This window comes from Podarcis melisellensis (assembly GCF_964234715.1).
Source record: "Podarcis melisellensis genome assembly, chromosome: 1".
Taxonomy (NCBI): domain Eukaryota; kingdom Metazoa; phylum Chordata; class Lepidosauria; order Squamata; family Lacertidae; genus Podarcis; species Podarcis melisellensis.
In genome coordinates, this window is record NC_138528.1 from 116,416,075 (window position 1) to 116,434,148 (window position 18,074).

The 18,074-nt window shown below is 38.9% G+C and overlaps 1 protein-coding gene across 2 annotated transcripts in view; it reads left to right on the top strand.

The window, feature by feature from the left end:
* Positions 1–18,074, top strand: part of TLK1 (tousled like kinase 1) — a 63,467-nt gene that overhangs the window by 15,425 nt on the left and 29,968 nt on the right. For both annotated transcript variants that reach the window (XM_081917505.1, XM_081917506.1), the window contains exons 2-3: positions 14,675–14,793; positions 15,136–15,207. In XM_081917505.1, the coding sequence (XP_081773631.1) occupies positions 14,675–14,793; positions 15,136–15,207 (191 nt within the window). The remainder of the gene's footprint in view (positions 1–14,674; positions 14,794–15,135; positions 15,208–18,074) is intronic.

Consider the following 18,074-nt stretch of genomic DNA (forward strand, 5'->3'; position numbering starts at 1 on the left):
GCATATGGAACTGTGTTTAAATTATCCAGATGGTCACTATATGTGTGGTCATTGTATATGTTGTCCACAAAGTTTGAAAGATTGTTTTCCTCCTGTTGATAATAAAAAAGTGTAATGAAATCTTTAATTATTACATCTCTATGTTGTATATGCCATTATGTGTCCATGTTCAAAATTATTTGTTGGTCAGACCATAAGACCTCTTTTTGAGGATTACTGAGCACAAATCTGAGAGTCATACTAGAAATTCAGAAACTTCATTAACCATGCATTTTCTGGAATATTATCACAAGCCTTCTGATTTAATTGGTTGTTTTTAACAGAAATAATTTATTCTGTTAACATACAATATTCTTTTGGATGCACAACTTAAACACAATTTCCCTTGCTGGTTTAAATGACAAAATGAATTTAGCTGTTTTTGCATTTTCATAAACAATTTTATCTCAAAAATAGTGGATATAAAGATAGAGTTTCTTTTCAGGTAGTAGTTCTACTAATGTATAATTTTTCTGCTTGAGTAATAGCATATTTGAGAGTCACATCTTTTGGTGAGATATGGATTGGCAGCTGATTCCCCCTATATTGAATTTCAGTTATGCTTCGTTTTGTGAGCAGCAATGGCATATTTTGAGCAACAACATAGTTGGATTATAGGTTTGTATTTTTACTTTATACAAACTTTTTATTCTATGCTAGAAGGACTTATAATAAACTATCCTTTTAAATTACAGTCTTTGGAGCAACAAATCCCTTGTGGTGTAGCTCTAGTCATTAAAGGTCTTATATAAGAACTATATCATGCAATAAATTTATAATGGTAATTTATTCCTTTATCATTTTTGATTCCATTCAAATGAATGACATAATAGACTCTATTATTTATATATAATTAAGTTGAAAAAAATGAATACAATTTGGAAAAATCAAACGAGAGGCTCTAGGGGGATCTACAGCTGTCAACTGCAAGGCCAATTTTGTTTCTGCTGAAACATCTCTAACATCTGTACTGTTTGGAGAAAGTGTAATCGTCACACAATAGTGGCAATCATTCATGTTTGTTTATTTTCATTTTATATGTAGTCTTAAACTGATGACTCATAAATCACTTTTTATACATTTCCATTGCTTTAGGGCAGTGGTGGCCAAACTTGACCCTCCAGCTGGACTACAACTCCCATCAACCCTAGATAACAGGACCCAGTGGTCATGGATGATGGGAATTGTAGTCCCAGAACAGCAGGAGGGCCAAGTTCAGGTGATCTTGTTTGTTACTCATATGCTTTGGGACCTTCTCCATTGTTTTGGTTGCTTTTGGAGAATAACTTCTTAAAATAAGCCAATTGTTAGCGTAGCAGTGCCAGACTTGTCTTTTTTTATTAACCCAGGGAAAACATCATAGAGGTAAATGTGTTGAAATGTTCACCCATCTACTGCTTTTCTCCCTGCAACTCTTTCTCAAGCTCTGCTCACTTCCATTAGTAGCAGGTGGGGATTGTGAGGCGGGGGTGGAAGGGTGCTCACCTGCTGCTTTTTAAATGGAAGTTGGTGCGGGGGAGGCTCTGTAGTTTAATGGCAAGTTCAGTCTTGTGCACAATACGCAGATCTGCTGTCAAATAGGTAGGTTCTTCTCCCCATGTCCTTCTAGATTCATAGCGTATTTGTAGTAGAGAATCCACAAAACACTTGAGGGACCCAGAACCAATCTTTTCCCCATACTTTCCTGATCAAGATGCTAAGGAAGATTGTTTAAACAAGTGATTACTCAATGTTTCCTTCTGTGCTCTGTCCGTGGTCCTATTTCAACGTGAGACAAAATAGCACTCCTATCTCTTACACATGTAAAGCGGGATCTAGATTTAAAATGCTGGTTAGGAACAAACTCTGTGTAGCCTTAAGTGTGCCCAACCCTCTATCAACATGTGCTAAAATACGTTTGCTCCCCTAATAGCACTGGGGGGGAAACTCCTAATAAAACTTCCACAATTCTTGTTCCTGGTAATCCGCAACCTTGATGTGGTATGAATTGCTATGTGGTGTTTCTCAGGACCCCTCTGCTTAACTTCCTGAAAAATAGATGTTTTTACACTTGCAGTTTTTGGAGTCAAATCTACCACAATTGGAAAGGCTGAGGGGGGAAAATGCATATAAAGGGCCTTGGTATTGGTTGCCCTGCATAATGCAGTTTAAACCTCTTAGTGACATGCCATATCTACAGATGCTTTACCCAGAGCCTGTTCTGTCTATTTCAACAGAGGAGAAGAGCATGACCGGTAAAACATCCCTCCTCCTCAATATTTAGCCTATTTTCATAATAGACTGATCACTCACTCCCTTGGGATTATGTGCACGAGCAAAGACACTGGGTGGGGAAGCCTGGAGTCAGTACTGAAATGACATTAAGCATTACTTGAAATCTTGCTCATAAGGAGGAACAATTGTCATATTTTATTTAATTATTTGACCTGAATGAAGTATAATTACACTACCATCAAAAGTGTGTAGCATCCTTGCTTTTTCTGTTTGGGTAGCTAGATCAGAATACAGACCAAGACCACAAAGAAGAAAACCTATTTAGAAATGATGGCATCTCCAGTTTATGTTCCATTGAAATATTTGGTTTGGTGGAATTTTTACTTAATTCCAAAGTTTTTGCTGAAATGTCTTAAGTTAGATTTTTTAAAACTGATAGGAAAATGCTATGTGTTAATCCTGCTGTAAATAGTGCATGCTATTTTCAGACTTGATATTGTATACCTTGGATTTTGAGAGCCATTTCCCAGATTTTGGCAGACTGAGTTTATTTCCTTGCGGTAAATATTACTGTTGCTAAAAAACACTACCTCAGAAATGTCATTTATCTATTCTTATATTGTGCTGTTAACCAGCTGTATCCCTTTCAGCTACTTTTAGCACAACATCTTAATAGTATTGGTATCTTGCAAGATGGTTGAGAAAATCAAAGTGTTCATAATAGGCAGAGTAATTCAAGGTTTTCTATTTTTTAAACAAATATTTGCAGTACCACAAAATGAAATGCAGGTAGTCTGTAAATCTTCAACAGAGGCAAGCTCTTTAAGATGTTAAAGTAAAACTTATGAAGGAAAATCTAAGTAAGAACTTCAGAAGCTGCAGCTAGTCAATTTTTGGGTGATAGAAGATGCTGCTTCTACAGGCCAAATATGGTCTTGCAATACATGGGAAATATTATGTTTACAGGAAGAGATTGTCCTACATTTTTGGCAAGGACCGCTGATAAAACTGAATAATCTATTCTAATAGCCATGCAACTTAGAGGCATTTTTGGGGGGGGCCCAGTAGAATGTCCATTCAAAGATTGCAATTTCAAAGTATTGCTTGTCAGATGGTATAAATTAACTTAGCTTTCTGTCTGTGCTTTGCCTTGAATTCCAAAGAGATATACTTTGATGTTTATAGGGCATCACACCTGACTTGTGGCAAGGAAATATAAATAAAGACAGAGCACAGATAATCTCTGACTTGAGTTCTTACATGTGCTAATATTTCTAGAAAAAATATCTTTAGGAACTAATGTGTCCAATCAGCTTATACCACTTGCCCCCCAACCTGTTTAGGGAGTCCTCAGGACTCTTTAGTTTCAGAGAGGGCACTCAGGAGCAGTTATGTCAATATGCCTGGCTGTCATTCCATACCAAACCAAGACCTTGACAGTATTGCTGGTTCTGGATTTTTGAAAATCCCCAAAGCACATTCAGTAATACCTTTGATTTCCTAAGTCTTCATGGGTGGACCACCCTAAAGGGTACCCTACACTTCCAGCAGGTGGGTGAGTTTGTAATACCCAACTTCACCAGATAATAATCTGACAATGACAACAGGGTTAATTCACTCCTCCCAATACCCAGATGCCCTCCTTCACAAGGTGGCGAAATTTCCTGGTGAGCAAAATGGAAATATTGCAGACCACATCCACTTCTCCCTCCCTGATCCTTCAGTCAAGGTTGATGCCTTCTGGGCAAAGCTGAGTCAAACCTACTCAGTCCAACACTCCCAGATCTCGGTAAAAGAAGCCAGATCATAGAATCATAGAACTGTAGAATTGGAAGAGACTGCTAGTGTTATCTAGTCCAACCCCTTGCTGTGCAGAAGTCAAAGCTCCCTCACCCACAATCAACTCATGGATGAACATGGTTTTATTAATCCCCTGGCAATAATGGATTAGCCAGTTGTGTTTGACTTGAGCTGCTTTAATGACATTAACTAATGGTTTACCAGTGTATTTCCAAAGTATCAGTTTATTGAGATTTCATAGGGACGTGGTTGAGCCAATCTTTTATTTATTATTTTTAGTTACACCTTGCCTTTCAAATACATAATCAGGATGACTTTCAGTAAACTATTAAACACAAATGAAGCCTTAATGTATGAAATAATGTGTTGACCAAACCCGTCCTTCATCGGTTGGTATGTGAAGCACTAAACTTTGCTTCAGGAAGGAAGTTAGGTATTCCAGGAGAATGAAGTAACATATTTGCCCCTTAAATAAGTGACTGCAGTAGTAATGTCCCATTGCTGTTGCACTTTCGTAATGCCTACCATCTCTAGCTGTGAGGACCAAGATGCAGGATGAACCCCAGTCTTGAACTTTGTGGGAAGCAATCGCAAGGCTCATGAACTGAACTTCTGTCAATGTTTGTTTGGCCTTTTGGAAGGCTGTGGGAGACTGGTTTTCATTTCAGTAGTCAAAATGGCAGCAGGTGAAAGGTGTCTTAGGAGCTGGTTGGTTCAGGGATATTCTGAGGCAGAATGGCTTGGAGTTTATACTAGTGCTCCTTCTTACAGGAAAATGATTTTTATGAGCAAAGATTTGTAAGTGTTTCAACCAACATGAAAACAAAAACTGCTTTGTATTGAAGCAATTCCTGGAGCAATAGTGGAAAAGCACTCATTACCGTACTGTATAGGACACGGACACACCACAAAAACACACACTTGGAGCTGTTCCCAAGCAGTTCAGTGAATTTCCAGATACCATTTGTCTCAACATTCCGTAGCCATCTACATCAAAAGTTGCAGAAAACTCTAATATATGTATATGTCAATACTTGATGTGCATTTCAGAAGATGATGTATTGCAAAGTATGTTGTAGTTCGTTCATGTTTAAACCTGCCATTACCACTTTTGCTGCCCCATTAGTTGGCGTTTGTGAGAATGGCTTTATGCTTAACTAGTATTTGTAGCAATCAAGCTTTGCATATATTTTCTGAGTTCTGAAAATACGTTAATAGTAGCATAATCCACCTTTGCAAAAAAAATTGAGAAAATTGCAGTAACGATCTTCGATTATTTTAGAGAACAAGGCTTTAAGACCTTCCTTAACTGCTCTGGATAACCTGTCATTTGCTTATTTGCTCTCTAGAAAAAAAACAAAACCATAGAATTTTAGAGCCTTTGTATTTCTGTGTGTGAAAGTGGGAGAATGAAACAACTGGATATGTTTTTGGCTGCTTCTCTGAATTCTAAGGGAGGTCAAATAACTTATTGATATTTATTATTGATTTTATTTTTTTAAAGAGAGTTTCATCAGTGTGGGAATGCATTAAGAGTTGCATAAGAGAAAAATATTGGGCCCCTACCTTGAAGAGTTTAAGGTTCTAAATTAGAGTGACCATGAAAGTTCAAGGGACAAATTTTAACTGTGTGCCAGATCTCTTGCATGAAGTTTGCTCTTACGGATTGCCCTTGAAGCTAATATCACTGTCCTGTATAAAATAGGCATTTCAGTGTGGAGAGTAAAATATTTTTATTATAAAAACTTGGAATAGGTTTTTTCATTGTTTGGAGCTGTGTTAAGAGTAAATGCTGCAGTGCTTTATTACAGTGGTACTTCGGGTTAAGTACTTAATTTGTTCTGGAGGTCCGTACGTAACCTGAAACTGTTCTTAACCTGAAGCACCACTTTAGCTAATGGGGCCTCCTGCTGCCGCCGCGCCACCGGAGCACGATTTCTGTTCTCATCCTGAAGCAAAGTTCTTAACCTGAAGCACTATTTCTGGGTTAGCGGAGTCTGTAACCTGAAGCATATGTAACCTGAGGTACCACTGTACTTATATTTTTTTTACTGTTAGAACTTGGTCACCAGCAAGTTGTCTTTTATTTGTTCTCTTTTATTTATGTTAATACTCCATGTGGCTTTGACAAAGTACAAAGTAGCAAATATAATGCCTTTGCTAAAACTTTCATGCCCAGTAATGTACTCAGTAATGTTCTATAAGTATGATAAATAAAAATTGCACCATATTTTGAAAGTTGTGCATAATTATTATTTTTTTAAAGTTTAGATATGGCTTCATTGTAGTTCTTCTGTAGTTTTAGTAAGTCTAATGGAGGTTGTTACGTCTTCTATGTTATCTCGTAAAGGGGTCAAAAACTCTGACCACTCCGCTGGAAAATCTTGATAAATTTGAGAGAATGTATATTGAAACAAGTCAAATTCTTCCCAACCCAGTCTCACAGGTTTTAGTGCCATTTTAGGTTACTGAGAGTTGGAGAAGAGTGAAGGGTTTTTTTGTTTCTGTTTTTTTGCAAGTAACATACCTGGGTTAGGGTGGGAGCGGAGAACTAGCACGCCATATTTCTTGGAGATATCAGCTCCCTCCCCCCCATGTGTTGCTTGATTCTTTACATATATATATATTCTTGTAGGTGTTATCTGTGTCAAAAAACAATAATAACAGAAAATAACATTGATACAGAAAACACGCTGTTTCTGATTTTTATTGGTGCTTCTAAATTATAAATCACATGTAACATTTTAACCCATATCATTTTTAAAAACATGAGCAGTTTTGTCTGATTGATTGTCTTCAGAGATAATGATTACAGTGGTACCTCGGTTTACGAACTTAATCTGTTCCGGAAGTCGGTTCTTAAACTGAAACCGTTCTTAAACCGAGGCACACTTTCCCTAATGAGGCCTTCCGTGCCAGTGCCCTTCCACCGTTTGGATTCCATTATTTTCGCAAACCTTGACTCTACTTCCAGTTTTGTGGAGTTCTTAAACCGAATCGTTCATAAACAGGACTGTTCTTAAACTGAGATACCACTGTAAAAAAGGTAAAGGTAAAGGACCCCTGACAGTTAAGTCCAGGCGCAGATGACTCTGGGGTTGCGGCACTCAACTTGCTTTACAGGCCGAGGGAGCTGGCATTTGTCCACAGACAGTTTTTCCAGGTCATGTGGTCAGCATGACTAAGCTGCTTCTGGCGAAACCAGAGCAGCGCACAGAAACACCGTTTAGCTTCCCTCCGGAGTGGTATCTATTTATCTACTTGCACTTTTTGGCATGCTTTCGAACTGCTGTTGGCAGGAGCAGGGACCGAGCAATGGGAGCTCACACCGTTGCAGGGATTCGCACTGCCAACCTTCTGATCGGCAAGTCCAAGAGTGGTTTAGACCACAGTGCCACCCAAGTCCTGAGGTACCACTATAGTCACTATAGTTGCCAGTATATTTCCCTTACTAGTTTTCCTTGCATAGAATCAAATCCTGATGACATTGAACATTGAAAAATTCATTGAGTTAATAAAAATCTAGGTACAGTAATCTGGGCATATCAGGTTTGAGAACCTTGAGTTTTCTCTCTCTCTGTGGTGCATCACTTATATCAGGTCTGCAGAAATATGGTAGCCAATCTCTGGTATCCAACTGGTAGCCAATTTAACTGCCAGTAGCTCTATTTTTAGTACCCAACTCACTAGGGTTTCCCCTCTGTACTATTAATTATTCTTACTAGTATAAAGTTAAAAGTCCAAGGTCTTTGACCTATGGGTCTCAGATGTAGGTGATGAAATGCAGTGTCTTCTCTTGATTCAGGTGTAGCTTGTCGGAGGTCATAGTTGATTTGTGTATTAGTGAATAGATAACGGAGGCTAGTCGAAGTGTCTTTACAAGCAAGTATGAATAAGCTGTTGTGGGTAAATGATTATGTATGAACAAACACCAGACTAATACTGCCTGCCGCATCAAAAAAGGCAATGTTTTCCTTGGAAGAAGTCATGTTTATTAATGTTACAAGAATCTTCATGGGATAGGAGTGAAGACTGTATTTGAAAGGTGCTTACTTGAGGCAAATGATGGAGTTAAATCAGCCCAGCTGACTCATACGTCAAGGTTTGGGGAGATCACTGTGCATTGGAGCATGGTTAGAACATGTACGAGACGTTTTCCTTAATGATTTACTCCTGTTGACTTGAGAAGGTTTCTCTTAAAAATGGAAGGAGGTTAGGTGAGAGGAGCTTTTTATCTGGATACAGTAAGGTATTTAAAAGCAGTTGAGACAGTATTGATCTTTTTATTGGTGCCTTGTGTTTCCATTGGCAGTGGGGATAATATATCAATGAAACGATATCCTGCTGACACCTTTATGAGCCAGTTTTGCTAATTCTTCTGATCTGCTTTCCCCCTTTAACTTGCTATTGTTGAACAGATTGAGGGAAATACTTTTTTATGATCCTTTGATTCCTGAGATGCTGCTGCTGCTTGTATCTAGTATCAATGCAAGGTATTTTGAAGTTTGGTAATTCAGCAGATGTCAAAGGCACCAACTAAAGACATGTTGCTAATGAAACAGTCACCTGGGGGCAACTAGACATGTTGGTGGCATTCTTACATGTTAGAATTCCAATCCCTGCAGAATTCTTTTAAAGTGGAGGGAAGAGATAGCAGTATTTGAAGCACAGAAAGGGTAGAGAGATTTCATGTTTACTGAACCCTCAGGCTTCCTGAGCACTTCTCCCTGACATTTCCTTCTGTCTGTCTGTCTGTCTGTCTGTCTGTCTGTCTGTCTGTCTACCTGGCCCAGGTCACCCAGTGAGCTTCATGGTCAAGTGGCAATTTGAACCCTGGTCCCCCACGTCCTAGTCCGACACTTGATAACCACTATACCACACTGGATCCCCTGTTGGGTATCCAAGATAGAAAATAATTCTATGGATAGGAAAACACTGTAGCTCACACCTGGAAATAATTTATCCAAAGGCAATGCCACATATTTCAGTTCTGGGTAGAAATTGAGAAAATGGTTCATTATGACGGTGCAGATCTCCATATTCACTCACTGATTTTAAAGAGAGGAGAAATTTACATGTCTTTTGGCACAGAAGCATGCAGAATGAAGAATTAATGCTGTAAACAAGAAGATTAGCCTGCTCTCTGGGTGTGTACATGCAGAGAAATGAAAAGAGCTAGCAAGGAAAGATACTACAACCTTGATTTTTATCAAGCCAAATTAGAACCAAATATCGATCATTTCAATGCAAGCTTCTATAGTCTTATTGACAGTGGGTAGTGATTAACTGCTGATGTGTATGAAACATCTGTCATTGCATTATATGAAACAAGTTTTTTATATTATACGACTCCTGAAATTGTACAACAGTGAAGACATGTGTAAGAGGATGAATGGGTGATATTTATAAAATTAAGCAGCTTGCTTGCCCAAAGTTGAAGTGCAATAAAATACATCTGATTGTTTTTGAACTTGTTCCCTGAGTGCTGCAAATTCAGTGGAAGGGTGGGCTATAAATACTCTTAGTAGATAAATACACCCCCCTTGTACTCATTTGGATAAAAGTCAAATTAAATTTCAATATTTTTAGAAAGCAATGATAAAACTTGGGCTTATTTCTTACAATTTTTCATGGCACAATCTTAGCACTGGTAGATGATATGGAAGCACAAGTCCATCCATTGGAAGAACATATATACTGTACTTTCCTTCTCTACATACCTGAGGCAATAAGACCTATCCCAGTACTTATTATTCATGCTTTTCCTGAAACACGAAATGGCCCCCTTGGCCATTGGCGGCACAGCAATATCCAGCTATGCTTGTACTCTTAACAAAGATTACGGCAGTTCTGAGTTTATGTAAGCAGATGTATTCATTACTACAGGAACTTGATTATACTATTCAGGTTTTTTGAGAATACTTTAGAGTAGTCCAACTTTAGTTATGAATCAAATTGAGGAGCTGTTTGATATTATTTGTAAGGTGTATAGTTCCGCAGTAGATAATAGTTCCTGTTATTCTTTTGTTCTGCATTGCTTTGGGCAGGCAACTGATACATCTTTAAACAAACAAAGCCTCATGTAGCGTTTTAGTTAGATTCCTGAGCAACAGCACAAAGATTGGCTTGTAGATTTTATATAAACATAGCTTGCATTTACAAACTACTTCTGATGACAATGAAACACTAAATCTAAACTCCAAACATTTTGCTTTAAATGGGTTGTTGTAGCGTGAGCCGCCTTGAGCGCAGATTCTAACAGCTCAGCTTAACTGGGTTGTTCTGTTGTTTTAGTCTGCTTGTCTGGATTTCAGATACAGTCATACCTTGGATCCCGAATGCCTTGCAAGTCTAACGTTTTGGCTCCTGAACACTGCAAACCGGTGAGAGTTGCAGTGAGTGTTCCTGTTTGCAAACGTTCTTTGGAACCTGAACATCTGACACAGCTTCCAATTGGCTGCAGGAGCTTCTTGCAGCCAATCAGAAACTGTGCTTTGGTTTCGAAACATTTTGGAAGTCGAACGGACTTCCAGGACGGATTCCGAGGTACCACTGTACTTCAAATTTTAAAGACCTTGTGTAGAAACGGCTGGCTCTTCAGATGCTCATTTCTGTGCAAAAATTCATGGTTAGACAGTGCCTTTTATTTGTACCAACCAAAACGTAGATTAGGCTCTACTTGGTGCTATACAGATTTTTCAGCGAGAGCACTGTTCTGTTCCTCCCATTTTTGTAAATATAAAATGCAGCTGGACCGCCAAAACATACAGGAGTTTGGGTAGGCAGAAAACAAAAAAGAATTCACTAGTTTTAAAGTTGACAAAATTGCAGATTACTTTTTTAAGATGTGTCAGGTAAAAACGTAAATATATTACAATTATTCACTAGTTGAAGAGAGAAGGTAAGAATTAGAGTCTTATCTTCAGCAAAGTTCAGTATTCTCCAAGACAGACAATGGAAAGAAAGTCAGGGTATTTGTGAAAAAAATCTGGGTAATGACTGGATTCTACATTTTCAGAAATGGATCAGCTATTTTTTTGTATGCCCTAGCAGCCTTTTGTGCACATTGTAACCTGTGTAGTACCTAATAGAGCCTAATCTAATTAAGTCTGCTATCTTTTCCTGTACTCCATCTTTAGACTGTGACTAATGCAGACACCATGGCTTCATTATCACAGCAGCTTTTTGACTATTTAACATCCAACTTAATGAAGAGCACTGGAGAACTTGAAAGATATCTCACTATGCTGTGACATTTTTCTTGGTTCAAATGAAGGTATTGCCTGATAGAGGATTTTAGATTATTTTCTCATGGAACAAAATGGCCTTTCTTCCTTTCCCCTTTTTTTCTTTTTCCTTTCTGAATAGTATGCGTTAATATTCTACAAACGGTCTGTGTTAGTATTGCAACTAGTAGAGAGCTGGTTCAAACTGGTCACTTTTCATGCATCTGCCCTTTACTATTTCTTTTCTTTTTGTTGCATGTGTTGAAGTAGAACAAAAGGTTGTGCTGTTTTACTGTTTGGTGCTACAACTTGAAGGATGCGTAACGGGTCATTAGATTTTCAGTGTGTGTTAAGCATCTAAACTTAACATGCTTTGACTTAGCATGCTTTGGAAAGTGATTACAGGTCTGAAATGCTGTCTCTTCCACACTGGAATGGACTAATAGGCAGTCTTTTGGAGGGCAGTAAAAAGGAAAAAGCAGGCAATTTTGGTTTAGGAGGGCGATTATCCAGTGTTGACAGTGCAGTAGAAGAAAACACTGGTAGGGCACCCAATTTTCATCAGCTTACCCTAGCTACTGTTGAACTTTGCACCGTTGCCACATATTTTAAAACCAGAGAAGAATCTAAATTTATTGGTAAAAGCAAAAGCATTTCTGATAAATAAAAGCTGTTCTGTTTTCAAGGGACAGTTAATTGTAATAATTTAACAAAAGCTACCAATATGACTGTGCCGTTACAGAAATCTTGAAATATGAGTTTCTAGTAAATGTATGAATCTGATGAAGTAGGCTGTTGACTACAAAAGCTTTTGTAACAGTTGGATATGCTAGTTAAATTTAAAAATAAATTCATATAAACTGCTTGTTTTCTTAACTAAACTTTACTGATTTAATAATGTAAAACGAAACATTTATAACCATGGAATCTAAAATTGTTCTGTTTGACATATTTAAGAAATTTAGATCCGTAAATGCCTTAGTTTAATACAAGCAAAATTTCAAATATTTCTGGTTGGTTTCTACTTCCTTCTGTGAGTCTCGGTTTGTTGGGATTTAGTTGTCACCCAAACTTTCAGATTTTTCATCTGAGGCTTGGGCATCCACAGCAGGTATTTTGCTCTTTCTGCTGCACCTACTTCTATCTTTTTATTCTCTCAGCAAGGCAATAAGCTGCTTTCCCCCCAGTCAGTAACAGTGAATTGTGGGGAGAGGTGAAAAGGTAGACCAGGGGTCAGCAGGCTTTTTCAGCAGGGGGCCGATCCACTGTCCCTCAGACCTTGTGGGGGGCCAGACTATATTTTTTTGGGGGGGGGATTGAACGAATTCCTATGCCCCACAAATAAGCCAGAGGTGCATTTTAAATAAAAGGACACATTCTACTCATGTAAAAACACACTGGTTCCTGGACCATCCGTGGGCCGGATTTAGAAGGTGATTGGGCCAAATCTGGCTCCCTGGCCTTAATTTGCCTACCCATGAGTTAGACTATGAGGGAGGGGTCAGGCCAAAACGACAGAAGAAGCAGGATGTTCTCTTCCAGCATCTCCATCAAGAGCAGAGGTTACCAAAAGAAGGCAGGCAGCAATTCACAAACAACGAAAGCCCTGTACAGCATGTGTCTTATGAAGATCTCTAGGATTGATGTATATGCCAGAAAAGTAAATCTCTAATTACAATACTTATTCTTGGCTAAAGTTCGTGGTTAGCTAGGAGAGAGCTTAACCATAAGTTCAGATGGCACACTGGGTTCAGATGGCATTCTAAGCCAACCCTTCGCTCAGCACAGGGTTGAAGAAAGCAGCTGGCTTACAATGTGGTCTTGTGTACAGTGTTGTGTGAACAAGAATCAGTGGCTACTAGTCAGGATAGCTGTTGCTATGTCTTAATAATCATTTTTTACATTCATTTCAAGGCAATTTGCAAACATACCGTGAAACAGCTAAACTGTTATTTTAAAAATAGAAAAACAGTAACTAGAGAGAGGTTTAAAAACAATAAAAAATGAATGCTTAAGGCAGGTTTTCATTCGACTGGAAAGAATCTTAGAATTGTAGAGTTGGAAGAGACCCCGAGGGTCATGTAGTTCAACACCCTGCAAGGCAGGAATCCTGGGTGGGCTCAAACCACCATCTTTATGGTTAAAAGCCAGACTCATTGTACCACTGAGGGCTCCAAATTGTTTCTGGAAAGTACAGATATTGGGCACTTTTCATATCACAACAGGGATGCTTTCCCACAAAATGGGCAGTGCATCTGAGAGACTATGGAGTGGGCCTCTTCTTGAGACGTTAAGGTGAAATACCTACTGGGAATATAAGGGATAAGTAGTTTTCTCAAGTAACCTGCTCCTGAGCTGTATAGAGCCTTTTGAGTTACTACCAAAACATTGACTTTGATGCAGTAGCACGTTGGCAGCCAGTGCAAATCTCACAAGGCAGCCCTGTTTAGGGAAGTTTTTAATGTCTGATGTTTTATTCTGTTTTTAATCTTTTGGGAGCCGCCCAGAGTGGCTGGGGAAACCCAGCTGGCTTAGTGGGGTATTAATAATAAATTATTATTATTATTATTATTATTATTATTATTATTATTATTATTATTAGTTGTTGTGTGCAGCTGGTAGTTTGCCCCTACAAGCAATACAGAATGCATAACATAAACTTTGCAGCATTTTTGAGGCCTAGTGGCTTTGCTTATCTTCTGAAAAACATTGCTATTGAGCATAGCTATGCAGTTCTGTGTAATTTCTTTCCCAGCTTAGGATAGCATATATGGCAGGTATATCTTGGATTGTGCTCAAGATGGGCATCTATGCAGATGGAGCACCAGTGACTTTACTTGGAAGAAATATACACTTTTCTGAAGGAAGACTGTGTAATGTAGTACATTCGAGTCCCGCTATCTGCCCGTTCAGTGTGCAGAAATTCACTTATCTGAACGCAAAGAATTAGACCTAGACCTTGCTATACAGCCCACTGGAAGTTGTCCAGTTCCTTACTTCCTAGCTTGTTTGTGCTTAGCTGGTCGGTGACAGCCATTTTCGGGCAGAAAACATGCAGGGAGGGAGCGAGATCAGGCAAAATAGAGAGCAGGAGAGATCAGACAAATCAGTTTCCCCTTTGTCTCTTTTTTGCTGGTTGGCTGCAGCCATTTTAGGAAGAAACCATGAAGGGAATGGGGACAGACATTGAGCAAATCCTGGATTAGATATATTCGCAAAAGACTCAGTGGAAATCATGGACTCGTTATGCGAACTTTCACCTAACAAACGATTTCCATGGAGCACATTGTGTTCTGTAAGCGGGAACTGCATGCACTGATTTAAAATGTAGGAATTCTAAGATTGCACGTGGTTGCAGTTACACATTCTATAACATATGAAATGTTTTCTTCTAGGTGCAATGGATGAGCTTCATAGCCTGGATCCAAGAAGGCAGGAATTGTTAGAGGCTAGATTCACAGGAGTAGTGAGTGGAAGCACTGGGAGTACAGGAAGCTGTAGTGTTGGAGCAAAGGTAAGTAGAAATATTAGCTGTACAACATAAAGTGCTCTTTTTCAACAGAGTGGTGATGATCTACCTCAGCAAGTGTATTAAGCAAAATGTCACAATGAGGTACAAGAGAAAATGCTGAAGTTCATTCAATACCTGGAGCTCCTTTTAGCAGCATCTTCTGGAAGTAGTTGCACAAGCTATTGGCTACGCCAGAATCTCTAATTATGTTCACATGGTGACCAGAATATGCATGTAGGTGGTAGTTTCTGGAAACATAGACTCTGACACTATCTTAATATTATATAATTTCTAACTAGCTGTTTGAAACATGGTATGCCAAATAGTGTCTCTGTTTCTCAACAGGCCTCAACAAATAATGAGAGTTCTAATCACAGTTTTGGAAGCTTGGGATCTCTAAGTGACAAAGAATCAGAGGTATGAAGTAGTTAAACAACTAAACTGACACTTCTTATGTAAGATTGTTGTAACTCTTTTTCATACTTGTGTACTGTACATTAGGCCTCATTCTTGAAATGTGCATGCCCGTGAGATTTTCCTGAATGGTTCTACATTGAAGATCTGGAAAGAACCAATATTTTAGTGTTTGTGCAGGAAGATTATAAATGCTGTGCTGGTCATGTATGAGTAGATTTGGTTCTATTCAAATGGAAGGTTTGCTAACCACTTTTAGTTTTCTGTTGGATAACGCTATCTGAAATATTAGGATATTGTCAATAAAACACTTTTTTAGTTAATACAGATCAATTATTCATCTTTAAATTCTTTCAGTGCATAGTGGCTTCCAGAATTACAGCTGCACTATTATGTGTGCAATTTTCGGTGACGGCTTCATTTCAAAGACTAATCAAATGTCCGTCTATTTTATAATACCTTTTATTCGTAAGCTGTGACCCTTAAATAGGACTATATACTATTTAGCTGCTGTACTGCTAAAGGTTCCTTTCATTTCTTGGAATAGCTAATTCTGTACACCTCGGAATTTCTCCAGCTTGCGAACCTTTCCATAAATCTACATGGAAATGACATGTAAAACTTCTGTTGGTGAAATTCAGCTGTATGTATGTAGACGCCTGCCCGTGTAACGGGAATTAACTGTCTTCTCCAACTCCCTGCAGCCTCCCTGGGTGCCTCCAAAGTCCTCTCTTATGGGGCCCCAAACCCTCTAGAGCAGATGTTGAGGGCACATGTAGGACTGCAAGGAGGACGACAGGAAGGTGAAGTCCCTGTTGTGTGAGCAGATTTCTATTCTGCTAATGCACAGACAACATTGGTGCGATCAACAAGTAACAGTATGGCTTTTTTTCAGTCATACAAATACCTGTTTCCTTCTGCCTATATATAACCTACCCAAAGAGTCCCTTCATCAAAGGCCCTGATCACTATGCCATCTCAAGTGAAGTGTAACAGTGGCTACAAAAGGCAGGGCCTTGTCATTGCTGGCACCCTGATTATAGAACAGCCTCTGCAGAAAGATAATTGCCTGGCACCTTACTTATGAGCTTTGTGGCAACAGGTGAAGAACTTTTTATTCACCCAGGCCTGGTAAACTTTTGTTTTCAAAGCAAACCATAGGGGCCATATCCAGTGTTGCAGCTCCACTGGCATAAGGGCTTGAGTGTGCACAATGGAACATCCTGTTCCTCTCTTGTCTCCTCCAGCCTCACCCCCCTGCATTGTCAAAATCGGCTCCAGATGATTGACAGACCCTCCAAAGCACATTTGGGGGCACAAAGGGAAGAGTGAAAATGGAAATCCCATTGCTCCTGCAGAACCCTGCTGGTGCAGCATTAAATACAATCCTAGGTGTTTCAGTACATTCTCAGATAAACCTTTTGCCCCCTGCTCTGTAAGCTGTTTTGTTCTGCCTCTGCTAAGAATTTTTTTGTTTGTTTAATTGATCTTGGTTGGTTTTAATAACTCTATTTTTAATTTTTTTAATGTGTGCCTCAATTTCGTTCGCTGGTATATTTGAGCTCTAAAACTTTTATGTGTGCATTCTCTTTTTCTCAAGATTGTAAAGAAATATTTGACAATAGAGCTTCTGTTATGATGTGGTTGTAGGGTTGTAATTTCAAAAAGACAACAGCTTTCTGATTACTTGTGATTTCTCCAAAGTACTTGACTGTAAAATGTAGGTTATGCCTGGGATTCAAAGAATGGTGCAGCTAGTTTCATGTGGGGTGGGGGTGAGGAGTGCGCTTTTTCAAGCAGCAGCCTTCTACGTTACATGGCAACTACGTCTGAAAAAAAGGGGTTCCTAAGAAGTCGAGGACCCATCACATCATATCAGTATAAGAATTCCCACTTGACACCTATAATCCCTTGTGCATGCCTAAAAGTAGATCTTTGCATCAAATTCTTCGCATGAATGTAAAACACACATTTAGAACGATAAGGTTTTTTTAAAAAAGCTTAACTCAGAAACAGGACAGACTTCATTTCTCCTTCGCTTTGTCACTGTAGTTGTCTGTGCACCTAGCAATTCATCCAGTACATACATTAGATTTGGCACAACAACTTCTCGCTTGAAATGGGCTTGCTTATATTCAGGAGCGTTCCAAAATGATCGAAGGGTCATCTGTTTTCGATCACATTGTTGGATTGTGGTTGAAATGTGAAGAATTCAGAAAATGCTGTTTTGACTCAGAATTCCTTAGCAGTACATTCCCCCCCCCCCAAAAAAAAGCTATACTTGGATTTCAGCTGTATATGGGAAATAGTAATGACTTCTGCCTTTATGAACAAATTGATTCCAGTGCCTTTGGGCTTCTAACTTTTCTGTGTTAAACTGTGATTAAAATTTGCTGACTCTTTATGTTGCACCATGGTTTGTTTGATTGTGCTAACCCTATCCAGCAGCTTAACTTGGGTTCCAGGCAACAAGCCACAATCTGAAGCCATGGTTTGTTGGCTCACAAACTTGCTTTGTTTTTTAACTATGGTTTGGTATTGTATGCAAACTGAGTATCCTTTCTTAACAATCATTTTTTTGGCCTCTTCACCCCAGATGCTTGTTGAGCTATAAAGACATATAGAATAACTCATGATTTGTTAAACGATGGCTTAGTATTATGTGTAAACCTGGCCAATAAGGAAAATAATATTAATGTGTAATTGGGAAATTGCAGTTTGCCTTCTTTTGAAACTTAGTGGTGGTGGTTTGGAGCCTGTGTCCTAGGAAAGCATGTGTTTACTGTAGCTTTGATCCAGAGTTATCCCATCTGTGAATGGAAATGTTCATTCTGTTCACAAAAGGGGTTGAGATCCTTTGAAGGCACAGG